The following is a 27,159-nucleotide window of genomic DNA, read 5'->3' on the forward strand; positions in this document are numbered from 1 at the left end:
CTACCTTATAATAAACTGTAATGGTATGGTATCTTAATTATGTTGGCTTGACAAAGCCAACATACTGATATTGTATTTAAACTTATTATGTTGGCTTGAAAAAGCCAACATACTGTTATTGCTTTTAAACTTATTATGTTGGCTTGAAAAAGCCAATATATTGTTATTGCTATTAAACTTATATCTTATTATTCTACCCCAAAATTTCTGACACTAACTCGTCCTAGGGCTTTCAAGCTACATGCACCAAATTTTCCACAGACCTTCAGACTGGTCTGACTTAGTGTGCTATATCTTTTCTAACTGATGGGACCTTCCGAATTCCTAAACGGGGGTCTCGAACACCCCAAAATTTCCATTGACTTTACATTGAGACAAACTTTGACGGGTCATAGCTGTGAGTGAGAAACTTGTAGAAACTTGTGGCTTACCACATTTAAGGTGGCTGACAGGCTCTGTAAGAACATACATCACAATGGGGTGTAAGCTATACCCCTGGGGTGTAAGAGGCCCCCAAAATTTCCCATTGACTTATAATGGGGCAGGAAACATGCCCCTATAAGGGAATAAAAGCGTCCCAGATGGAATATCTTTACTTTAGAGTGTCGTAGAGACATGGGGGTGGGCTCATTTTACTCAGTCATCCAATCAGTCTCTTAGGATCGCCCCAAAGCTATTTAGCCACGCCCCTAGCAACAATTTTGGGTACCCTAGCAACATCTCCCATAGACTACCATTATAAAAAGCCCAGATGGATATCTTTACACCAGAGTGTCATAGAGACATAGGGGTGGGCTCATTTTACTCAGGCATCCAATCAGTCTCTTAGGATTCCTACTGAGGTATTAAACCACGCCCCTAGCAACCAATTTGAGCACCCTAGCAACATAATAAACAAAGCCTTATATCTCTGGATCTGAACATCTTAGAGACATGGGGGTTGGGTCTTTGGGTCATGTTAGCTTCATGCTAGCTCCATGCTAAGTCATACTAGCTTCATGCTAGTTTCATGCTAGCTTTATGCTAATTTCATAATAAATCTTGCTAACTTCATGCTAAATCATGCTAACTTCATGTTAAATCTTGTTAGCTGCACGCTAAATAGTGCTAGCTTAATGCTAATCATGCTAGCATCATGCTAATCATGCTAGCTTCACGTTAAATCATGCTAGCTTCATGCTAATCATGCTATTCTCATGCTAACTTCATGTTAATCATGCAAGCCTCGTGCTAGCTTCATGCTAGCTTCATGCTAATCTTGCTAGTTTCATGCTAGCTTCATGCTAATCATGCTAGCATCATGCTAGCTTCATGCTAATCATGCTAGAATCATGCTAGTTTCATGCTAATCATGCTAGCATCATGCTAGCTTCATGCTAATCATGCTAGCATCATGCTAGCTTCATGCTAATCATGCTAGCTTCATGCTAATCATGCTAGCTTCATGCTAGCTTCATGCTAGCTACATGCTAATCATGCTAACATCATGCTAGCTTCATGCTAATCATGCTAGCTTCATGCTAATCATGCTAGCATCATGCTAGCTTCATGCTAGCTTCATGCTAATCATGCTAGCTTCATGCTAATCATGCTAGCATCATGCTAGCTTCATGCTAATCATGCTAGCATCATGCTAGCTTCATGCTAGCTACATGCTAATCATGCTAGCATCATGCTAGCTTCATGCTAATCATGCTAGCATCATGCTAGCTTCATGCTAATCATGCTAGCATCATGCTAGCTTCATGCTAACATCATGCTAGCTTCATGCTAATCATGCTAGCTTCATGCTAGCTACATGCTAATCATGCTAGCATCATGCTAGCTACATGCTAATCATGCTAGCTTCATGCTAATCATGCTAGCATCATGCTAGCTTCATGCTAATCATGCTAACATCATGCTAGCTTCATGCTAGCTACATACTAATCATGCTAGCATCATGCTAGCTTCATGCTAATCATGCTAGCATCATGCCAATCATGCTAGCATCATGCTAGCTTCATGCTAATCATGCTAGCTTCATGCTAGCATCATGGTAGCTTCATGCTAATCATGCTAGCATCATGGTAGCTTCATGCTAATCATGCTAGCATCATGCTAACTTCATGCTAATCATGCTAGCATCATGCTAGCTTCATGCTAATCATGCTAGCATCATGCTAGCTTCATGCTAATCATGTTAGCTTCATGCTAGCTTCATGCTAATCATGTTAGCTTCATACTTAAACATACTAACTGCCAGATAGCCTACTAAACTAAACTTCTGTCAATCCGTTTTAAACGTTCAGGCTACGCTTTTTCAAGCCAACATAAAGTTTGTCTTCAAACTTTAATATCTAGTTATTATTATTCTTCTTAGCACCCCAAAATTTCTGACACTAACTCGTCCTAGAGCTTTCAAGCTACATGCACCAAATTTTCCACGGACCTTAAGACTGGTCTGACTTAGTGTGCTATATCTTTTCTAACTGATGGGACCTTCCAAATTCCTAAACGGGGCGCTCAAAGTCCCCAAAACTCCCATTTACTTAACATGGAGACAAACTTTGACGGGTCATAGCTGCGAGTGAGAAACTTGTAGAAACTTGTGGCTTACCACATTTAAGGAGGCGGACAGGCTCTGTAAGAACATACATCAAAATGGGGTGTAAGATGTACCCCTGGGGTGTAAGAGGCCCCCAAAATTTCCCATTGACTTATAATGGGGCAGGAAACATGCCCATATAAAGGAATAAAAGCGTCCCAGATGGAATATCTTAACTTTAGAGTGTCGTAGAGACATGGGGGTTGGACCGTTTTACTTGTGGCTTGAAGGTTGATCATTATGGGATGCCATTTCTCTCCCTAGCAACCAAACTTAGTACCCTAGCAACGGAATAAACAAAGCCTTATTTCTCCGCTTCAGAACATCATAGAGACACGGGGGTTGGACCGTTTTACTTGTGGCTTGAAGGTTGATCATTATGGGATGCCATTTTTCTCCCTAGCAACCAAACTTAGTACCCTAGCAACGGAATAAACAAAGCCTTATTTCTCCGCTTCAGAACATCATAGAGACACGGGGGTTGGACCGTTTTACTTGTGGCTTGAAGGTTGATCATTATGGGATGCCATTTTTCTCCCTAGCAACCAAACTTAGTACCCTAGCAACGGAATAAACAAAGCCTTATTTCTCCGCTTCAGAACATCTTAGAGACACGGGGGTTGGACCGTTTTACTTGTGGCTTGAAGGTTGATTATTATGGGATGCCAATTTCCTCCCTAGCAACCAAACTTAGTACCCTAGCAACGGAATAAACAAAGCCTTATATCTCCGCTTCAGAACATCATAGAGACACGGGGGTTGGACCGTTTTACTTGTGGCTTGAAGGTTGATCATTATGGGATGCCATTTTTCTCCCTAGCAACCAAACTTAGTACCCTAGCAACGGAATAAACAAAGCCTTATTTCTCCGCTTCAGAACATCTTAGAGACACGGGGGTTGGACCGTTTTACTTGTGGCTTGAAGGTTGATTATTATGGGATGCCAATTTCCTCCCTAGCAACCAAACTTAGTACCCTAGCAACGGAATAAACAAAGCCTTATATCTCAGCATCAGAACATTGTAGAGACACGGGGGTTGGACCGTTTTACTTGTGGTTTGAAGGTTGATCATTATGGGATGCCAATTTTCTCCCTAGCAACCAAACTTAGTACCCTAGCAACGGAATAAACAAAGCCTTATATCTCCGCTTCAGAACATCATAGAGACATGGGGGTTGGACCGTTTTACTTGTGGCTTGAAGGTTGATCATTATGGGATGCCATTTTTCTCCCTAGCAACCAAACTTAGTACCCTAGCAACGGAATAAACAAAGCCTTATTTCTCCGCTTCAGAACATCTTAGAGACACGGGGTTGGACCGTTTTACTTGTGGCTTGAAGGTTGATTATTATGGGATGCCAATTTCCTCCCTAGCAACCAAACTTAGTACCCTAGCAACGGAATAAACAAAGCCTTATATCTCAGCATCAGAACATTGTAGAGACATGGGGGTTGGACCGTTTTACTTGTGGCTTGAAGGTTGATCATTATGGGATGCCAATTTTCTCCCTAGCAACCAAACTTAGTACCCTAGCAACGGAATAAACAAAGCCTTATATCTCTGCTTCAGAACATCATAGAGACATGGGGGTTGGACCGTTTTACTTGTGGCTTGAAGGTTGATCATTATGGGATGCCAATTTTCTCCCTAGCAACCAAACTTAGTACCCTAGCAACGGAATAAACAAAGCCTTTTATCTCCGCTTCAGAACATCTTAGAGACACGGGGGTTTGACCGTTTTACTTGTGGCTTGAAGGTTGATCATTATGGGATGCCAATTTTCTCCCTAGCAACCAAACTTAGTACCCTAGCAACGGAATAAACAAAGCCTTATATCTCCGCTTCAGAACATCATAGAGACACGGGGGTTGGACCGTTTTACTTGTGGCTTGAAGGTTGATCATTATGGGATGCCAATTTTCTCCCTAGCAACCAAAGTTAGTACCCTAGCAACGGAATAAACAAAGCCTTATATCTTCGCTTCAGAACATCATAGAGACATGGGGGTTGGACCGTTTTATTTGTGGCTTGAAGGTTGATCATTATGGGATGCCAATTTTCTCCCTAGCAACCAAACTTAGTACCCTAGCAACGGAATAAACAAAGCCTTATATCTCCGCTTCAGAACATCATACAGACACGGGGGTTGGACCGTTTTACTTGTGGCTTGAAGGTTGATCATTATGGGATGCCAATTTTCTCCCTAACAACCAAACTTAGTACCCTAGCAACGGAATAAATGTTAGCTTCATTCTAGCTTCATGCTAATCATGTTAGCTTCATGCTAGCTTCATACTGATCATGCTAACATCATGCTAGCTTCATGCTAATCATGCTAGCTTCATGCTAATCATGCTAACTTCATGCTAATAATGCTAACAGCCAGATAGCCTACTAAAATAAACTTCTGTCAAACCATTTTAAATGTTCAGGCTACGCTTTTCAAGCCAACATAAAGTTTGTCCTCAAACTTTAATATCTAGTTATTATTATTCTTTCTTCTCCTCCCAAAATTTCTGACACTAACTCGTCCTAGAGCTTTCAAGCTACATGCACCAAATTTTCCACAGACCTTCAGACTGGTCTGACTTAGTGTGCTATATCTTTTCTAACTGATGGGACCTTCCGAATTCCTAAACGGGGGGCTCGAACACCCCAAAATTTCCATTGACTTAACATTGAGACAAACTTTGACGGGTCATAGCTGTGAGTGAGAAACTTGTAGAAACTTGTGGCTTACCACATTTAAGGTGGCTGACAGGCTCTGTAAGAACATACATCACAATGGGGTGTAAGCTATACCCCTGGGGTGTAAGAGGCCCCCAAAATTTCCCATTGACTTATAATGGGGCAGGAAACATGCCCATATAAGGGAATAAAAGCGTCCCAGATGGAATATCTTTACTTTAGAGTGTCGTAGAGACATGGGGGTGGGCTCATTTTACTCAGTCATCCAATCAGTCTCTTAGGATCGCCCCAAAGCTATTTAGCCACGCCCCTAGCAACAATTTTGGGTACCCTAGCAACATCTCCCATAGACTACCATTATAAAAAGCCCAGATGGATATCTTTGCACCAGAGTGTCATAGAGACATAGGGGTGGGCTCATTTTACTCAGGCATCCAATCAGTCTTAATAGGATTCTTATTGAGGTGTTAAGCCACGCCCCTAGCAACCAAATATGAGCACCCTAGCAACATAATAAACAAAGCCTTATATCTTTGGATCTGAACATCATAGAGACATGGGGGTTGGGTCTTCGGGTCATGTTAGCTTCATGCTAGCTCCATGCTAAGTCATACTAGCTTCATGCTAGTTTCATGCTAGCTTTATGCTAATTTCATAATATAGCTTGCTAACTTCATGCTAAATCATGCTAGCTTCATGTTAAATCTTGTTAGCTTCACGCTAAATAGTGCTAGCTTCATGCTAATCATGCTAGCATCATGCTAATCATGCTAGCTTCACGTTAAATCATGCTAGCTTTATGCTAATCATGCTAACCTCATGTTTTCTTCATGCTAATCATGCTAGCCTCATGCTAGTTTCATGCTAATCATACTAGCATCATGCTAGCTTCATGCTAATCATGCTAACATCATGGTAGCTTCATGCTAATCATGCAAGAATCATGCTAGCTTCATGCTAATCATGCTAGCATCATGCTAGCTTCATGCTAATCATGCTAGCATCATGCTAGCATCATGCTAGCTTCATGCTAATCATGCTAGCATCATGCTAGCTTAATGCTAATCATGCTAGCATCATGCTAGCTTCATGCTAATCATGCTAGCATCATGCTAGCTTCATGCTAATCATGCTAGCATTATGCTAGCTTCATGCTAATCATGCTAGCTTCATGCTAGCTTCATGCTAATCATGCTAGCTTCATGCTAGCTTCATGCTAATCATGCTAGCTTCATGCTAGCTTCATGCTAATCATGGTAGCTTCATGCTAGCTTCATGCTAATCAATGCTAGCATCATGCTAGCTTCATGCTAATTTCATGCTAATCAATGCTAACATCATGCTAGCTTCATGCTAATCATGCTAACATCATGCTAGCTTTATGCTAATCATGCTAGCATCATGCTAGCTTCATGCTAATCATGCTAACATCATGGTAGCTTCATGCTAATCATGCTAACTTCATGCTAGCTTCATGTTAATCATGCTAGCATCATGCTAGCTTCATGCTAATCATGCTAACATCATGCTAGCTTCATGCTAATCATGCTAGCTTCATGCTAGCTTCATGCTAATCATGCTAGCTTCATGCTAATCAATGCTAGCATCATGCTAGCTTCATGCTAATCAATGCTAGCATCATGCTAGCTTCATGCTAATCAATGCTAACATCATGCTAGCTTCATGCTAATCATGCTAGGATCATGCTAGCTTCATGCTAATCATGCTAGCATCATGCTAGCTTCATGCTACGCTTTTTCAAGCCAACATAAAGTTTGTCTTCAAACTTTAATATCTAGTTATTATGTTGGCTTTGAAAAAGCCAATATATTGTTATTGCTATTAAACTTATATCTTATTATTCTACCCCAAAATTTCTGACACTAACTCGTCCTAGGGCTTTCAAGCTACATGCACCAAATTTTCCACAGACCTTCAGACTGGTCTGACTTAGTGTGCTATATCTTTTCTAACTGATGGGACCTTCCGAATTCCTAAACGGGGGTCTCGAACACCCCAAAATTTCCATTGACTTAACATTGAGACAAACTTTGACGGGTCATAGCTGTGAGTGAGAAACTTGTAGAAACTTGTGGCTTACCACATTTAAGGTGGCTGACAGGCTCTGTAAGAACATACATCACAATGGGGTGTAAGCTATACCCCTGGGGTGTAAGAGGCCCCCAAAATTTCCCATTGACTTATAATGGGGCAGGAAACATGCCCATATAAGGGAATAAAAGCGTCCCAGATGGAATATCTTTACTTTAGAGTGTCGTAGAGACATGGGGGTGGGCTCATTTTACTCAGTCATCCAATCAGTCTCTTAGGATCGCCCCAAAGCTATTTAGCCACGCCCCTAGCAACAATTTTGGGTACCCTAGCAACATCTCCCATAGACTACCATTATAAAAAGCCCAGATGGATATCTTTACACCAGAGTGTCATAGAGACATAGGGGTGGGCTCATTTTACTCAGGCATCCAATCAGTCTCTTAGGATTCCTACTGAGGTATTAAACCACGCCCCTAGCAACCAATTTGAGCACCCTAGCAACATAATAAACAAAGCCTTATATCTCTGGATCTGAACATCTTAGAGACATGGGGGTTGGGTCTTTGGGTCATGTTAGCTTCATGCTAGCTCCATGCTAAGTCATACTAGCTTCATGCTAGTTTCATGCTAGCTTTATGCTAATTTCATAATAAATCTTGCTAACTTCATGCTAAATCATGCTAACTTCATGTTAAATCTTGTTAGCTGCACGCTAAATAGTGCTAGCTTAATGCTAATCATGCTAGCATCATGCTAATCATGCTAGCTTCACGTTAAATCATGCTAGCTTCATGCTAATCATGCTATTCTCATGCTAACTTCATGTTAATCATGCAAGCCTCGTGCTAGCTTCATGCTAGCTTCATGCTAATCTTGCTAGTTTCATGCTAGCTTCATGCTAATCATGCTAGCATCATGCTAGCTTCATGCTAATCATGCTAGAATCATGCTAGTTTCATGCTAATCATGCTAGCATCATGCTAGCTTCATGCTAATCATGCTAGCATCATGCTAGCTTCATGCTAATCATGCTAGCTTCATGCTAATCATGCTAGCTTCATGCTAGCTTCATGCTAGCTACATGCTAATCATGCTAACATCATGCTAGCTTCATGCTAATCATGCTAGCTTCATGCTAATCATGCTAGCATCATGCTAGCTTCATGCTAATCATGCTAGCATCATGCTAGCTTCATGCTAGCTTCATGCTAATCATGCTAGCTTCATGCTAATCATGCTAGCATCATGCTAGCTTCATGCTAATCATGCTAGCATCATGCTAGCTTCATGCTAGCTACATGCTAATCATGCTAGCATCATGCTAGCTTCATGCTAATCATGCTAGCATCATGCTAGCTTCATGCTAATCATGCTAGCATCATGTTAGCTTCATGCTAACATCATGCTAGCTTCATGCTAATCATGCTAGCTTCATGCTAGCTACATGCTAATCATGCTAGCATCATGCTAGCTACATGCTAATCATGCTAGCTTCATGCTAATCATGCTAGCATCATGCTAGCTTCATGCTAATCATGCTAACATCATGCTAGCTTCATGCTAGCTACATACTAATCATGCTAGCATCATGCTAGCTTCATGCTAATCATGCTAGCATCATGCCAATCATGCTAGCATCATGCTAGCTTCATGCTAATCATGCTAGCTTCATGCTAGCATCATGGTAGCTTCATGCTAATCATGCTAGCATCATGCTAACTTCATGCTAATCATGCTAGCATCATGCTAGCTTCATGCTAATCATGCTAGCATCATGCTAGCTTCATGCTAATCATGTTAGCTTCATGCTAGCTTCATGCTAATCATGTTAGCTTCATACTTAAACATACTAACTGCCAGATAGCCTACTAAACTAAACTTCTGTCAATCCGTTTTAAACGTTCAGGCTACGCTTTTTCAAGCCAACATAAAGTTTGTCTTCAAACTTTAATATCTAGTTATTATTATTCTTTTTCTTCTTCTGAGACTAAAATTTCTGCGGCTAACTCGTCCGACAGCTTTCAAGCTACATCCACGAAATTTTCCACGGACATTCTGACTGGTCTAAAGAAGTGTGCTATATCTTTTTGACGGGATCCGACTTACAGAATTCCTAAAACGGGACATTAAACTTCGGAAAAGTCCCATTTACTTAACATTGCGACAAACTTTGACGGGTCATAGCTGCAAGCGCGAAATTTGTAGAAACTTGTGGGTTACCACTTTTCAAGAGGCTGGCAGGCACTGTGAGAACATACCTCACATTGGGGTGTAAGCTGTACCCCTTGGGTGTAAGAGGACCCCAAAATTCCCCATTGACTTATAACGGGGCAGGAACCATGCCCATATAAGGGAATAAAAGCGTCCCAGATGGAATATCTTCGCTTTACAGTGTCATAGAGACATGGGGGTGGACTCATTTTACTCAAGCATCCAATCAGTCTCTCAGGATCGCCCCATAGCTATTAAGCCACGCCCCTAGCAACCATTTTTGGGCACCCTAGCAACATATCCCATAGACTGCCATTATAAAATGCCCAGATGGATATCTTTGCAGCACAGTGTCACAGAGACATGGGGGTTGGCTCATTTTACTCAGGCATCCAATCAGTCTCGGAGGATTCTTATTGAGGTATTAAGCCACGCCCCTAGCAACCAAATATGAGCACCCTAGCAACATAATAAACAAAGCCTTATATCTCTGGATTCGAAAATCATAGAGACATGGGGGTTGGGTCTTTTGGTCATGTTAGCCTTATGCTAGCTCCATGCTAAGTCATACTAGCTTCATGCTAGTTTAGTGCTAGCTTTATGCTAATTTCATAATAAATCATGCTAGCTTCATGCTAATTCATGTTAGCTTCATGCTAGCTTCATGCTAATTCATGTTAGCATCGTGCTAGCTTCATGCTAATTCATGTTAGCATCGTGCTAGCTTCATGCTAATTCATGTTAGCATCGTGCTAGCTTCATGCTAATTCATGTTAGCATCGTGCTAGCTTCATGCTAATTCATGTTAGCATCATGTTAGCTTCATGCTAATTCATGTTAGCATCGTGCTAGCTTCATGCTAATTCATGTTAGCATCGTGCTAGCTTCATGCTATTTCATGTTAGCATCGTGCTAGCTTCATGCTAATTCATGTTAGCATCGTGCTAGCTTCATGCTAATTCATGTTGACATCGTGCTAGCTTCATGCTAATTCATGTTAGGATCGTGCTAGCTTCATGCTAATTCATGTTAGCGTCGTGCTAGCTTCATGCTAATTCATGTTAGCGTCGTGCTAGCTTCATGCTAATTCATGTTAGCGTCGTGCTAGCTTCATGCTAATTCATGTTATCGTCGTGCTAGCTTCATGCTAATTCATGTTAGCGTCGTGCTAGCTTCATGCTAATTCATGTTAGCTTCATGCTAATCATGCTAGCATCGTGCTAGCTTCATGCTAATCATGCTAGCATCATGTTAGCTTCATGCTAATCATGCTAGCATCATGCTAGCTTCATGCTAATTCATGTAAGCATCATGCTAGCTTCATGCTAATTCATGTTAGCATCATGCTAGCTTCATGCTAATTCATGTTAGCATCATGCTAGCTTCATGCTAATTCATGTTAGCATCATGCTAGCTTCATGCTAATTCATGTTAGCATCATGCTAGCTTCATGCTAATTCATGTTAACATCATGTTAGCTTCATGCTAATTCATGTAAGCACAATGCTAATTCATGTTAGCATCATGCTAGCTTCATGCTAATTCATGTTAACATCATGCTAGCTTCATGCTAATTCATGTTAGCATCATGCTAGCTTCATGCTTATTCATGTTAACATCATGCTAGCTTCATGCTAATTCATGTTAGCATCATGCTAGCTTCATGCTAATTCATGTTAACATCATGCTAGCTTCATGCTAATTCATGTTACCATCATGCTAGCTTCATGCTAATTCATGTTAGCATCATGCTAATTCATGTTAGCATCATGCTAGCTTCATGCTAATTCATGTTAGCATCATGCTAGCTTCATGCTAATTCATGTTAGCATCATGCTAGCTTCATGCTAATTCATGTTAGCATCATGCTAGCTTCATGCTAATTCATGTTAGCATCATGCTAGCTTCATGCTAATTCATGTTAACATCATGCTAGCTTCATGCTAATTCATGTTAGCACAATGCTAATTCATGTTAGCATCATGCTAGCTTCATGCTAATTCATGTTAACATCATGCTAGCTTCATGCTAATTCATGTTAGCATCATGCTAGCTTCATGCTAATTCATGTTAGCATCATGCTAGCTTCATGCTAATTCATGTTAGCATCATGCTAACTTCATGCTAATTTATGTTAGCATCATGCTAGCTTCATGCTAATTTATGTTAGCATCATGCTAGCTTCATGCTAATTCATGTTAGCATCATGCTAGCTTCATGCTAATTCATGTTAGCATCATGTTAGCTTCATGCTAATTCATGTTAGCATCATGCTAGCTTCATGCTAATTCATGTTTGCATCATGCTAGCTTCATGCTAATTCATGTTAGCATCATGCTAACTTAGTGCTAAACATGCTAACATGGTAACTTTTGGTATCATGTTTACGGAAAGTTATAATCCTAAACTAAACTTGTTTTAAATTTCTCTCAATCTGTTTTAAACGTTCAGGCTAGGCTTTGTCAAGCCAACATAAAGTTTGTCTTCAAACTTTTCTATCTAGTTGTAACATGATGTTTCACGCATCATGGTAGTTACATGGCATTTCTGAGGAAACTATAATACTTATGTAAACACATGGTGTAATTATACATGGCTAAAAATACCATGGGTATTACATGGTGAGAGGAGAGATGCTGGAAACATTAAAGACCTCATTTAATAGCCTACTTTTGGTATTTGTGCAGTTATAGCTTATAATTTGTTTGAAAGCTTAATATGGAAATCTACAAACATCTCAGTTACCTAATCTCTATTTTTCTCTTGCATAAATTAAGCTGATTATTACATAAACGATAAAATAAATTTATAAAATACAATAATTTAATATTTCAGATCATTATTAAAAAGACAATTTAAGCCATATTTCTCTCTCTCTCTCTAGCGTCTACCACCGTGTCTGATCTCGTTCCGAATCTCGCGAGATTCTGACAAGAGAAAGAAACTGCATTTTAACCCATCGCCATTTTGGATCTACTACCTAGATTTTACCGAACTGCGGACACTGTTGTTTTGAGCCAAAATGGCTTCAGTTTCTCCATAGCCTTGTGTCGGTATATTTGTCCCTCCCATACTGTCTCCTAACGATGGCGTCCGGCAGCGCAGGTAGCAGGGTCTCCTGCGGGAGAGATTTAAGTTGCGTTCCCGAAGTAGCGGATACTCTCGCCGCGGTAGCCAAATTAGGGTAAGCCGGCGGTGTGTCTGTGCTGTTACTGATGCAAATTATTTTAATACTGTGATTAAGGACAATGTAATATATCCAGTTTGAAGTTGGCTCTGCTAGGTCTCTGCACGTGATGTACATGAGCGTCTGCTAGCCGTATTAGCGGCTTGCTGCTTGCACGCGTGCAACTGAGATACAGTGTAACTAAAACGTAGATACGATTGCCAGAACATGTAACGTTGTTTTTATTGATTTGTATGTTCGTGAAGCTTCTATCTTTTCAGATGGTTAACCTTTTAGGATTTTATGATGTTAGTTTCTGAATGAACTCATTCAATCTTCTTGTAATTTTGGAGGTTTTTTACTGAATCCACACTGTGCATCTGATCAAATGATTTTCAGAATGACAGAACAATGCATATTTTGTATACATAATTTACACATATTAGTGACATTTTAAATTGCATTTATTTAAACAAACTATGAAACACCTAGGTGATGTAGTTAAATAAAATGTGTACTTTACATAATGAATGGACTCATTTTTTAAACTCTCTATAAGAAGGCCATTTATTGTTTTAAACTATCTTTCTCTCTTGATGCTTACTGTTTGATTCTTTCTAGAAGTATACAACTTCAGTTGCATGCTGGGTCATGTTGTGTACTCATGTTGTGTGTGTGCCTTTATGCTTGTAGCTTTGATTTCCTGTGCATGCCGGTGTTCCATCCACGGTTCAGAAGGGAATATGAACTGGACCCTGCTAAGTCCCGACCTGGAGCCCAAACGCGCTCTGACCTGCTACTGTGTGGCAGAGGTGAGATAGAAGCAATGTGCTTTAACTAAATATTACACACATTACTCACTTAAATAATGCTTTTCAGCTTTTCCAGTAGGAAACTCGCCAATAGACACAGTTAGGAATAACTGGAAATAAAATAAGTAATGTTTTTATATCATGTTGCTAATAAGATGTCCATCCTTTCTTCACTAGACTGGAACACACTTGTCGTGGGAAAGCTGTCACCCTGGATTGAGACAGACTCCGAGTTGACCACAGAGCGCAGGAATTCAGAAGCGGTATGTAAAACACACTGTGCTTTTTGTTTACCCCTTTATGTTCTGTTGAGAAGGATTATGTTTAAGTTTAAGTTATATTTTTGCTTTAAATTATTTTCATGCACAAATTCAAACTGCACAATGTAGGCATGCAGTTTATTATTTATTGTAATATTAGTGGGTTTTGTAGAGTTTTATTTGACTAATTTTCAGAATTTAGTTAATGCAAGTTAACCAATCTATTGGTATTTGCAGATATGATTCTAAATAATGGGCCATCGTTGTAAAATTGTTATTGTTGCATCTCTAGTTGCTAGTCAATGTAGGAATTGTTTTAATTAATACAGAATGTGCTATGCAAAGTATGAGTTCATACTTCATAGTCATTTATGCATTCGGTAGGAGTTTTTATCCAAAGTGACTTAAATGAAAACACCACCGTTTTTCAATATTTTACGTTCTTAAAATATGTTCTTACCCCAACAAGTGCGTGCACTTTTAATCTTTGTACAGCACCTCGTGAATGTGTTAGCATTAGGCTAGCCCCATTCATTTTTATGGCTCCAAACAGGTATGATTTTATAAGCCACCAAACACTTCCATGTTTTCCCCATCTAAAGACTGTTACATGAGTAGTTACACGAGTAAGTATGGTGGCACAAAATAAAACTTTTGTTTGGAGCCATAGGTAGAGTGATCATACGTGCCATTTGTCGACCGCATACGTTATAGAGGATTATTATTATTATTACAGAAAAGCAAGTGTTACATTTTAAGGTAAGAATGAAACTACTATTGTATGTAGGGGTGTGACGGTCATTATATAACCGTGAGACCGACGTTTATAGTTGAACACCGTCATTAGAACTCTATAACCAACAAAACCGTGTTATTAAAATATTTTTTTAAACATTTTTTATCATAAAGAATTTTTAAATAGTAATTAAAAACAATTGTTAACAGTCTGTGTTATACGCCCCCTCACGTTCTCATGCAGTGAAAAATACAGAGCGGAGCAGACACTGACAACGCGCTGACATACAGGACAGATCAGGTTACTTTTCGGTTACTTTTGAGATTAAACATATTAAACAAAGTCTCACCTTTCAAATCATCTCTTCCTTCTAGTTAATTTATAGCATCAAATAAACATGAATGACCATGAGAAGGAATGTTGTTTTAACCGCGGAAAGGCGTCAGTAAACTCCGCTTTTCAAGTTCAAATCCTCCCATGCTAATCTACTAACTCTCTTGAACGCACATTCACTGCTAGTTGTCTTGCTGTTAATTTTAAAGAAACGTAGAGCAAGTAGCTAATCAGTGTCTAGTTTATTCAAACGCCGGGTGAGCACTGTGCAGCGCGTCTGCGGAGAGCGTTTGCTGCGCGTGGCCATTGTGCTTTTACACCGGCTGCGTTTAATAACAACCTCAAGTTCATATTACTTTCTTTTACCTGCGCTTTTTTTTTAACAAAACCTCTTCAATACGCTTTTAATCCACATTGTTTTGTGCTGTTCTGGTCTGAGTAATGACAGATATAGACACAATTACAGACATAAAAAGCCCAATGCACAAATATGTTTCTCCGAAGATTATTAAAATAGATGATAGATAGAGGATTAATTTATGCTGGGCAGAGAGTGACAGCGCAGTCTTCTGGCAACAGTGTGTTTTTTTAAATATTTCATTGCTTTCTGTTAAATTGTTCAAAGTTATTACTGTTTAAAACACACTTGGCATCACATTCATGATTTTATGGTAAAATGACACTTTCCCGTCAATCCACGAGCATTTAAACGAGCAAAACGCCCCCCACTGACGGTTATGTGACGAACCGTCACATTTGACTCCCGTCATAACCGTCATCACCAATTCTGAAACCGGCACACCCCTAATTGTTTGTCTTAACTGTATGTTTTTAACTGAATGGCGTATACGGTCAACAAATAGACGCACCGAAATCCTGGCCAGGACTGTGTTGTTTTCCTTTAAGATCTTTGTCTGAAATTCTCGTCCAAAATTTTCGCATGGTAAAAATAAAAACAACCTTAGGTGCATCAATCATGTTTACTCACTGCCTCCGAAACGTTTGTTTATCATAAAATATTCAGACTGGGTAAAAAAAAATTCACATCTGTAGCAAGTGTTTTAAGAGGTGCTATGACAATACAGAGCCATCGTACAAGTGAACGCCAAAATCTAGAACAGCGGTTGACAAGTTAAGTCGGAATACAAAGAGATAGAATCTAAAGAGTTAAGGTGATGTGATTGTCAAGTATGGTAGCCCATACTCGAAATGTGACTTCTGCATTTAACCCATCTCAGTGAGTAGTGAGCACACAGACACTGAGAGCAGTGGACAGCTATTACTGCAGCGCCAAGGGAGCAATTGGGAAATAGATATGTTGCTCAGGGGCACCTCAGTCGCAACCTCCCGGCCATTAGACTCAAACTGGCGGACTTCGGGTACCAAAGAGGAAACGGTTTTGTGCTCTAGCCACAAGCTGTTGTTTAGTTAACTTATGTCATTCATCTATTTGTTGTGCTAACGTTACGAAGACTTAGTATGTGTGTACCCTGAGGATCGAACCCATAACTTATGTGTAAAATTAAACCGGGTGTGCCTCATACATCTTGAAAAGTGAAGCTGCTGGCTCTTTGATCGCCCCTGGTGGCTGGATGTGGTAAAAGTCATAAACCCCGCCCTTTCCATGCAAATGAACAGGACTCAGGTCAAAATAAAAAAATAACTAACACTATCAATAAAATTGTTCTTATTTTATAAAATATTCCTTACTTATTTTTGTGATAAGTTTCATTTAAGCTAGTAATTTGATGCTATAGAAATGGTGGCGTGTTGTTATGAATGACATTTGTGATTGACAGTCTCTGTAAGCGGACTGTCAGAGCTTTGAGGGAAGATTGAAGATATTACTAACTATTAATTTTCCATCTCTGTGTTATTTCACACACCGACACAATGAGTTGTATTTAACTTAGCTTATTTTAGCAAGGCAGTCAAGTGAGACGTTCAAGGGGTGTTGTTGAATTGAGCGCTTTGGCGGAAGTTTGATATCGCAGCTCCACCTCCAGGCTCCACGGACAATTCCTTCTGCGTATGCACTGGCTCCAAACTTCAGTTTTTACGTAACATGGCAGCGCCCATGGTTGAACATTTTGCCTTCAATTCATTACAATGGAAGGAAGCGTCCATATTTTTTTTTAAAGTCTGTATTAAACTGAACCAAAATTATTTGCATTATCCGAGTTACCGTGTGTTATTTGTTTCAGAAAATAACAAACAAACCTACAAAATGTTGCAACTGGCCAATCAGAATCAGGCATTCCAACAAGCCATTTAAAATAATCACTGATGCTGTTTGGTTTTTAGATTAGTCATCTTTATTTGAATAGCACTTTTCACAGTGCATATAGATACCCCACTGTGATTATCGCTAACTTTTTAATCAAGATTCCGACTCGGGGACATTTATTGGCGTTCTTCCCAGCAAAGATTCAGGAGATTAGGTTTGTTGTCGTTTCGATGCGATCTCTCCTAATGTCTTTTGCGTCCTTGCTACAGGCGCTGGTACAGGAGCTGAATTTCTGTGCTTATCTGGGATTGCCAGCTTTCATGATCCCCCTGAGGGGTCCTCACTGTGCCAACCTGGCTCGAATCCTGCTCAACCACATCCACACAGGACACCACTCCTGCATGGTAATGGCAATCTGTAGCATAGAATGATAACAAATATGCTCACAACACACCATTATTCATTTATGTATACACCCTGAGCGTATCATTTACACACAATATTCATCCCGCCTGCTTCGCTGATGTAAATTTAATTAGTTCATAGTAGACTGTTTATCATTTTTACTTGCTATCCATCTGCTCTTGAAAATAAGATTGCAGTTTGCATTATCCATACAGATTAAGCATTTAGATGTATTTGGAATATGTTTGATTTATAATCATAGTATAGTTAGCATTAATTCTGCACAGTATATAAAACAGTCAAACCTTCATTTACTATATCATAATAAGTGTCTTTGCGTTGATGTATAGTATACAAGCAAAAAGTCATGGTGTTTTACTTTGTTATTGGTTATAAATGCTGCTTTTTTAGTTTTAGGCAGAAATTAATTAGTTCAAACTCGATGTTTTCAATGACAGTTTTGGTTACGAGTTCCCCTAATGGCTTCAGATGACTTGCGTGAGGATCTAATTGAGAACGATCCAACTAAACCAATGGATGACGGCAGTGCTGATGAGAAGACCTGGGCATGGTGAGAAATATATAACACATCTGTTTAATTTAATACACATCTTATCTAATTAAAATGTGAGCAATTTTGTTCCAAGTTTTGTGTTGGCAGCTACTGTGTGATTAAACCATTCAAGTGTATTGAGACCAAATCTTATTTTTCCTCCTAAGGTGGCACTCGTTCAGAACGCTCTGTGACTATAACAAGAGGATTTGTCTCGGTAAGACCTAAATACTCAAATGTACAGTGCTTAAAATGGCCTTATTAATATTTTTTGGGGTGATTTGAAGAGTTTGGTTTCAAAACGCGATAAACGACATAAAAAAATAGTTAATGCCAAAATCAGTATTGTATCAGGTCAGTATTAAAAAATAAATTCTTTTTTTACGCAAAATCCGATATACGCTGTGTTATTCTGTGATCTTTTCTTCCTTTTTTCCAAACCGTGACAAACGCCACTCCTTTTCTGCAGAATGCAATAAATCCGCACAACCAATCACAGCACACCATTCCATGCATTGTAAACAATAATGGCGGTGCGATTAATAGACAGAATTCTAGTTTTCCTCATCTACTTTGTACTTCATGATCAACAAACAAACAAAAACAAAATAATACCTTTGTTGGCATTGATAAACCTGTGGTGGTTTTCTGTGGCGGGGAAGAAACGTAAGCCATCAAAATCGAATAATTTATTGAGAGGCACTCGGGCGAAGGAAAAATGACGGCTGTTGCTTGTTCTCCCGACAGCATCAAGCTTCTGTCATGCTAACACACTGACCACAGGAATCTTATTAAAAACTTTTCATTATTTTACTCAGTCAACGAAAATCGAGCAGGACCTAAACATTTTACAGCTGATCGCTGTCAAAAAAGTTCAGCAAAGGCGTCCCAAGTATAACGCAGCAATGACAGTGATCTTAATATGACAAAGTAAGTGTTTTGATTAATGCCATTAATGTTTTTTTTTAATCAGTGTATACCACTAGTCAACTAAATGAATATATCATGGCAAAGATTAATGCACATTTTTATATTGATTTAATAGATTTATATCATTTTGGGAAAAAACTGATCATGGATTAATTTTTATTTTATTTTATAATAAATCTTTAAAAAATTAAATTATGGATTAAACTTTTTAATGTTATTATAACCTTAAAGGTATAGCGGAAGATTTTCCCGAAATATTTAAAAGAACCGCCCCTCGATATTTTTTAAAAAATGCTCCCGAGAGGGAACGCCTGTTAAACGCGTGCATGAGACAGAGAGAGATCATGCAGGAGCTCAGTTCTTCTCTTCGCTCTGTTTACAAGTTTCTGTCGGCATGTTTACCGTGTCTGTGCGGTTCGTGACTTGTGCCAGGGCTAGCATCGCAAATCATAGCTTACATCAACTTTTACTAGCAGTGATTTTAAATGGATTTCTCCAAATAGCATGACAAAATGTACCTTTCCAGTAGAAACCTCGCGTGGGAAGCCCAACCTGTCCTTTTAGCTCACGCCAGCATGTGAAATAGTCTCCCATAAACATCCTGGTCTAGTTTCTTTATTTATAGTCCTTTCTCTTCTTGTCATACAATTCGTAGACACTTTGGGCCCTATTTTAACAATCCGAAACGCAAGTGCGAAGCGCAACGCGCAAGTGAGTTTGTGGGCGGATCTTGGGCGCTGTTGCTATTTTCCCGGCGTGAGAAATAACTCATGCGCCGGGCGCAAATCAATAAGGGGTTGGTCTGAAGTAGGTTCATTATTCATAGGTGTGGTTTGGGCGTAACGTCAAATAAACCAATCAGAACGCTATCCAACATTCCCTTTAAACGCAAGGGCGCAAGTTCCGTGGCGGGTTGCTATTATTATGACGGATTTACCAGGCGCACGCCAGGAGCGGTTTACAGCCGAGGAGACCGACGTTCTTGTAATAGAAGTCAAAGATAGAGAAGTTGTTTTGTGTGGGGATAGGAGAAACCCGCCCAAATCAGCGTAGGTTAAACAGGCGTGAGAGGAAATAGCCACAATTGTCTCATCAGCTGGCATCCCCATCGTTGCGCCAGCATTAATCGGGCACGCCGTGTAACGGGAGGTGGATCTGCCTCTACACAGACGCCAGCAGAGGACATCGCTGCGTCCACCCTCACCGCTGAAAGGGTTTGGGGGCTTTGAAATCGGACCCCAAAGTACTCTTACAAATCAAGTTCATATACATTAAGGTTTCTTATGAAAATTTTTTAATTATTATTTACATAAAACAAACGTAATACAGCCACACAACAAACTTATGAAAATATTTTAATCGTTATTTGCATGAGAATTTTTTAACGCAGCCACACAATAAATAAAAACTATCACCACAATGCTCACCACTATGATTCCCCTTATCTCGTGTATTAATATTTTTAAGTGTAACAATTTATGATTTGCAAAAATGACTGTTGCATCTGTGTAGATTAGATGCAAAGTGTATGCGCGTTGTGCACGCTATACATTATGGTCAAGCATGCGCCCTTAAAATAGCATAATGAACGACGCACAACGCGCCACTGACTTTAAACTTTTTTTTTTCTGGTCAGTGGCGCAATTGATTTTTGAAACTGCAAAATAGCATCAGGGATGGTTTGCGCCGGAACACGCCTCTTTTTTTGCGCTGAAACGCCCAGGGAGCGCAAGTTAATTCCCTAGTTTGCTGACGTGCGTCTGTGGAGGGAAAAACCCGCTGTGCGCCGGTTCAAAATACGAATGATACATGCGTCACTGACAAAGTCAATTGCGCTGGGTGCAAGATAGGGCCCTTTTTCTCTTGCGACCCTCAGGCATTTTAAAGGTCACGTATTTTTAGGCTTTCTAGAGTTTTATTTTAAGTTATGATGTCCTTAAGAATATATATTTGCTGTTTAAGTACCAAAAACAATCTCTATATATTTTTTACAGCTCCTCTTTCAGGAGCTCTGCTAAAAACAGGTCGTTTTGGCATGTAATAGTAATATTCATGAGCCTCTCTTCTGATAGGCCTGTTATTTTATGAGTGAAATACGCAGTTGAAATAAAGTTACCCATGGAATTACACTAAGTGTTAGTTTCTGGACACTAAATGTTAGGTTAGTAAACCAATAGACACAGAGACTAAGAGATTTTAACCTTACCATGTTTAACTCAATAAACAAACAGACACCAAAAGGGCTTGTGTCTGTAACTTAAGAAAACAAACAACGTCTGATTTCCAACAGATATTTTATCAAAACTGGTGGCTACCAAAGACTTTAACGTTACAAAACAACACTTTAGCATCTAGTTAGCAAACACGTTAGCGTTGCATAATTGTTTACAATATATCATTTCAGTTTTCTCTGGCTCCATAATGTAATTTAAAAGTTAGGACTGCTGATAATTCGCATGCGATTGTCTCGTGCATCCCTTCAGTAAAGCCGGTTCATTGATTAGTAGTAAATCACCATCAGCTGCTTTCAGAAGCGGCAACCGGCAGCCGGTTCTGAGAGCAGGTGATGCTGCTTTACTACTAACGACGAGATTCGCGTGACAATCGCGTGCAAGTTATCGTGCAGCCCTGCTTAATATGTGTTTACTTACGGGTTGTGGATTTAAGGTCGGATCCAACAAAGGACTGCAACATCTTTGATGAGTAGATTCCTGGACAAACCAGCACTGAACTGCCACACCGAAGCAGTCACTTGTGAAATGTTTAGATCAGACGGCTAAAGTTGAACTAATTATTGAGGAATTTCTAATTAAATGAATATTAGCCATTGTTCTCGTATATTAATGTTTTCAGAAGCCTTTGCAATGATTTAGTTTCCTGACATCCATCAATTGAACAGCATTTTCTCACGTGGTGTGATGGAGTTTGTTTAGCAACAAGGGGGTGGGGCAGTGGATGGTGGACAGTGCTCGGGGTGGAGACTGAAGGCGGCGACTGTCTCACGGTGACGTAGCAAATTCACGGAAGTACAAACGAACCGTTTTAACTCACAGCTACTTCAAGCAGGCTGTGTGAATTTGACTCTTAAATGACTGTTTTGAAACTTATATGGTACTTACATAGCCCCTAGACCTCAGTTATCATATAAAAAGCCACAAAATTTCACTTTTGACCATATGTGACCTTTAAAAAAACACAGTGAGAACGCGACCTTCAATGAATGGTTGAAACCGTAGCACAACACACATACATGTGGAAGTGCGCATGTGCAGAAAGCGAACGTAGAGGCGAGCACGTGCGACGGTTATACGTCAACATATAATCAGAATGATTGACATCTGGGATGACCAATAACAGTGGTGATCCACCCGGAAAACGAAAATCTTCCGCTATACCTTTAAGATGCTATGTGAAAGTTTGTAACAGAAAATTATGGTTTTCATTTTGTCACTTTCTTGGTATAGAAAACACATTTCTACCCAAATTGGTCAAAATAGATTTATTGCGTTTTGAAACCAAACTCTTCATTTGCTTTTTTTCTCCTTTATAGCTCAATGGTAAAGCATTGCATTAGCTCTGCAAAAGGTTATGAGTTCAAACCCAGTGAACATGCATATTGATAAAAAATGTATAACTTGTAATGCACTTTAAGTCACTACGGATAAAAGCATCTGCCAAAAGCGTAGATGTTTTCATGACCTTTAGAATTGAATAGTCTGTTTGTTTTGCCACTGCATCTTCAGGAAATGTCCTCTAAATATGCAGCTGTGATAATATAATAAACTATAATAATGAGGGCTATGCTTCGGTGCTCATATACCAGCTTGCAAGATTCTGTATTGTTTTTACTGCCCCGTCCTACTATTAAAACAAAGCTTACAAAGCAAAGCCCACATTACATTGTAACAGGATCACAAACCTGTTTTTATAGTACATTAAACTCTAATGTCAAAGACAGTATGATTCCTCGTAATATAATGAGTCCTTTAAAAAGGTTAAATGAGGCATATTCTAACAAAATGAACTTTATGTTTAAAGCCATCGAGATTGGAGCTGACCTGCCATCCGACACAGTGATTGACAAGTGGCTTGGAGAGCCGATCAAAGCGGCCATTCTGCCCACCAGCATATTTCTAACCAATAAAAAAGGCTTTCCTGTTCTTTCAAAAGCTCACCAGCGAATCATCTTTCGCCTCTTCAAGGTAAACTTTCCAGACATTATTACGTCACATTCGTTCAAGTCAATGTGATTGTCTGAAACGATGTGGTCTCCACAGCTGGAGGCTCAGTTTATTTTCACAGGTGCAAACAGACACGGTGACAAAGACTTGCGCTCCTACCTGCAGTATCTAGAGTACCTCAACCAAAACCGTCCGGCACCTAATGCTTATGAGATGTTTGCCAAAGGCTATGAAGATTATCTGCAGTCACCATTACAGGTCTGTTAATTTTGCATAATTACTCTTTGCAGACAAATTATTTTGGTTTTGTTGATGCTGATGTGATGCCACATTGTTTTTTATCAGCCTTTAATGGACAATTTGGAATCACAGACATATGAAGTTTTTGAAAAAGATCCAATCAAATATTCTCAGTACCAGCAGGTGAGTTAAACTTTCTACAAGCCTCAAAATTAAAATCTATAAAATCTCTTGTATTCATTTGAATGATATTTCCCACAGGCCGTATACAGATGTCTGCTGGACAGAGTTCCTGAAGAACAGATGGAAACCAATGTACAGTAAGTTACTTTACATCTCCAGAGTTTCCGTTGTCTATTCTTATTAAACTATGGTAAAATTAATTGCTGTGTGCTTGCCAGACAACTCAACGCTAAGTTTGCTTTTCAGGATATTAATGGTCCTAGGTGCAGGTCGTGGTCCACTGGTGAACGCCTCACTTCGTGCAGCAAAACAGGCTAAGAGGAAGCTGCGTGTATATGCCGTCGAGAAGAACCCCAATGCTGTCGTCACGTAAGGAACTTGCTATAAAAAAACAGTGTAAAGTCAAATAGGATTTGAAATGGGGGTGGCTCATTGGGTACCTGGTTTGAGCCCCGGCTAGGTCAGGAGGTCTTTGCATGTTCTCTCTCTGTCAGCGTGGGTTTACTCTGGGTACTCCGGTTTCCTCCCACAGGCTAAACAGTTAGAGGCTGTTTACATTGGCATTAACATGCGTTTTCGTCGATCGGATCACAAGTGGACGACGTTAATGCCAGGTGTAAACCGTGTTCAAAACGTTTTGAACGCGTCCACTTTCGACCACTTTCAACCACATCCAGAGGTAGTCGAAACCACTTTCGATCGGATCGCTTTGGAGTTGCGGAACGCAAATGTGGTTGAATGTGTTCGAACAGCCACGCGCGACCGCCTTCTCTCCGCCCATTTATCTAATCTGAGGTATTAAACACAAGTTTTACGTCTTTTTTTTACTTCTGGCGTGAACATACGGTGAACAGCTCTATTTTTAGCCTTTCATTGATAAAACTACTGCGGGTGTTCTCCGTAGTTTCGTTTTGAAAGCGTGAAAGTTGCGCGATCCTATTTCATCAATTGCGCTGAAAATTTAGAGAAAGCTCCAACATATAAACGTACAAAACACTGTGCAGCATGTATACTCGCTAAACAAGCAGCGGACTCCGACATAATATTAGTTTGCGTCCATATAAACTCATAATTACTCCCGCTCGCGTTTAAATGACAGCAGAGAGACTTGCTCACAGTATTCAGGACAGAAGCGGTCGAAAGTGGACAAAAGAGATGGATTTAAATACCAGGTGTAAACGTAATGTATCTCTCTCGTCCACTTGTGATCCGATCGATGAAAACACATCTTAATACCAAGTGTAAACAGCCCCATAGTTGCCAAATTGCCGCCCCCCAGTATGTGTATGGATTAACTTGTTCTAGCCATAAAAATAGACAAAGATGCCAGAATAGCGTGAAGAATAAACAAACAAACATCTCTATGAAAATGATCAGTTTGTTGATTTTCCCCTGTGTTTTTTTTCTTTCAAGATTGGAAAACTGGAAGTTTGAGGAGTGGGGTGATCAGGTGACTGTTGTGTCAAGTGACATGAGGGAATGGGTGGCTCCAGAAAAGGCAGACATCATTGTGAGCGAGCTCTTGGGCTCATTTGGAGACAACGAGCTTTCGCCCGAGTGCCTAGATGGGGCGCAGCACTTTCTCAAAGGTTCAGGATGATAACAGCTTTGTTGAAATTCCATGAGTCTGTATCTTTTAAGCAGCTTATGGACCCTCTCTTTTTGTTTCAGATGATGGAGTAAGCATTCCCTGCTCTTATACATCTTTCTTGGCTCCACTGTCATCTTCTAAACTGTATAATGAAGTCAGAGGCTGCCGGGAACGAGACAAAGATCCCGAGTGCCATTTTGAGACACCCTATGTTGTCCGATTGCACAACTTCCATCAACTCGCAGACCCCAAGCCCTGCTTCACCTTCGTACACCCGACCACAGGTAAAATGATTACACATGTGCACAAGAACTCAAATCAAAGTAATCACCTTACTGAATATATTGATATTTGGCTTGTTAAGCATGTATCTTTTTCTGTAAAGCTATTCATTTACTTTTTATCCCACACAGATATGAACAATAACCGGTATCAGTGTCTACGCTTTTCCATTGGCTGTAATTCAGTCCTTCATGGCTTTGCCGGATACTTCGAGACCACGCTGTATAAAGACGTCATGCTTAGTAAGTCATGCAAGGGTAACTGTGCTTTTGGTGAAGACTTGCATAATGTTGCGTTATGATTGCTAATTAGCTTTTACATTTTTGCAGGTATAAAACCTGAAACGCACTCTCCTGGAATGTTCTCATGGTTTCCCATCTTATTCCCTCTGAAAGTAAGTAATCAACTGCAGTTTGGGTCATTTTGCCAAGTGGATGGTGTCAGTACATCAGATCCTAAAAAAGTCACATTTGAATCTGGTTAATTTATCGGCCGATCACTTTTTTGTAAGATGTTGTCGCTGTAAGCACCTCTTTAAAAGGCTGTTTACACCTGGTAAGACCTTTTTGGTCGGAAAGTCTTACAAGAGTTAAGAACTTTGCAATTGCTGATTTCTTCTCTAACAAAGTGTGGGTGTTTATTGTCTTGTCAGATTAAGCATTAACACACCTTGTGCTTTCCCTTCTCCCCTCGCAGCAGCCGATTCCACTGTCCTGTGGTGATAACGTGAGCGTGAGATTCTGGAGGTGTAACAACGGCAAGAAGGTCTGGTACGAATGGGCAGTGACCGAACCTACGTGTTCTGCTATTCACAACCCGGCCGGGCGCTCTTACACTATTGGCCTGTAGGATATCGATACATATGCAGTTGCGCTGTTTTATTTCCAGTCGAGCAGCAGGTTTGATTACCTTGTTTCTGGGGCCATGTTTAAAGATGTCATACTTTGTTACAGAGATCTTTGGTTACTGTACAATATGTACTATTTTTTTTATTATGGCCATAAGCATGAAAATTAAAACAGCACTTACTATGTACCCTTTAAGGCAGTGCGGGATGTCCTGGTGCTCTTCCTCTGTTAAGCGACTGTTTCAAACAATAAAGCCAGATCTGTTGGGCTCTAAAAGCTGTATGTTTTATAGACTCTTTATTTCTTTGAACCCATTATGTAAGTCAGTTTATTTTGACAGTGTTAGAAAGACATCCAATGTTCCTCATTGTCTGTGCCCTGAAATGTAACATGGTTAGATCACTCATACGTAATATGATTTTCCCCAGGCCAGGATAGGAAATGTTCCATACTTTTATACCTTTCCTAATGAATATGTATTGTCATATAACATGAATAAAAAAAGGATAGAAAGTTCATGTTGTGGTTGTTTATTTTTAACCAAGTAATAAGAAAATGCTGTGATCGACTAGCAAATTATTCTTTTTTTTCTATCGTTTAAAGGTGCAATGTGAGACTTTTAGAAGGATCTCTTGACAGAAATGCAATATAATACACAACTATATTATCAGTGGTGTATAAAGATCTTATAAAATCAACTGTATTGTTTTTGTTACCTTAGGATGAGCCGTTTTATCTACCGTATTTTCTGGACTATAAGTTGAATCAGTCAAAAATGCCTTTTGAAGAGGAAAAAAACATATATAAGTCACAGTGGACTATATTTTGCGTTTATTTAGAAAATGATTTCACAAAATCCAAGCCGAAGA

General features: G+C 39.7%; 1 protein-coding gene across 1 annotated transcript; it reads left to right on the forward strand.

Moving 5' to 3' along the window:
- The first annotated feature begins 12,568 nt into the window (after positions 1–12,568).
- Positions 12,569–26,806, forward strand: prmt5 (protein arginine methyltransferase 5). The gene is made up of 16 exons (XM_065267527.1): positions 12,569–12,727; positions 13,403–13,521; positions 13,699–13,784; positions 17,347–17,481; positions 17,941–18,053; positions 18,203–18,252; positions 23,004–23,167; positions 23,243–23,404; positions 23,492–23,569; positions 23,648–23,706; positions 23,816–23,938; positions 24,983–25,158; positions 25,241–25,444; positions 25,574–25,684; positions 25,772–25,836; positions 26,139–26,806. The coding sequence occupies exons 1-16, from the start codon at positions 12,630–12,632 to the stop codon at positions 26,289–26,291; spliced, it is 1,896 nt and encodes a 631-aa protein (XP_065123599.1). The 5' UTR covers positions 12,569–12,629; the 3' UTR covers positions 26,292–26,806.
- Positions 26,807–27,159: the final 353 nt, after the last annotated feature.

This window comes from Paramisgurnus dabryanus, chromosome 6 (assembly GCF_030506205.2).
Source record: "Paramisgurnus dabryanus chromosome 6, PD_genome_1.1, whole genome shotgun sequence".
Taxonomy (NCBI): Eukaryota; Metazoa; Chordata; class Actinopteri; order Cypriniformes; family Cobitidae; genus Paramisgurnus; species Paramisgurnus dabryanus.

Bases quoted from the DNA above. Each gene is read 5' to 3' on its own strand.
- prmt5 (XM_065267527.1), top strand. From the start codon at position 12,630: ATGGCGTCCGGCAGCGCAGGTAGCAGGGTCTCCTGCGGGAGAGATTTA. The intron at 18,054-18,202 runs GTGAGAAATATA...TTTCCTCCTAAG, and splicing joins GATGAGAAGACCTGGGCATG to GTGGCACTCGTTCAGAACGC. The intron at 23,707-23,815 runs GTAAGTTACTTT...TTTGCTTTTCAG, and splicing joins CAGATGGAAACCAATGTACA to GATATTAATGGTCCTAGGTG.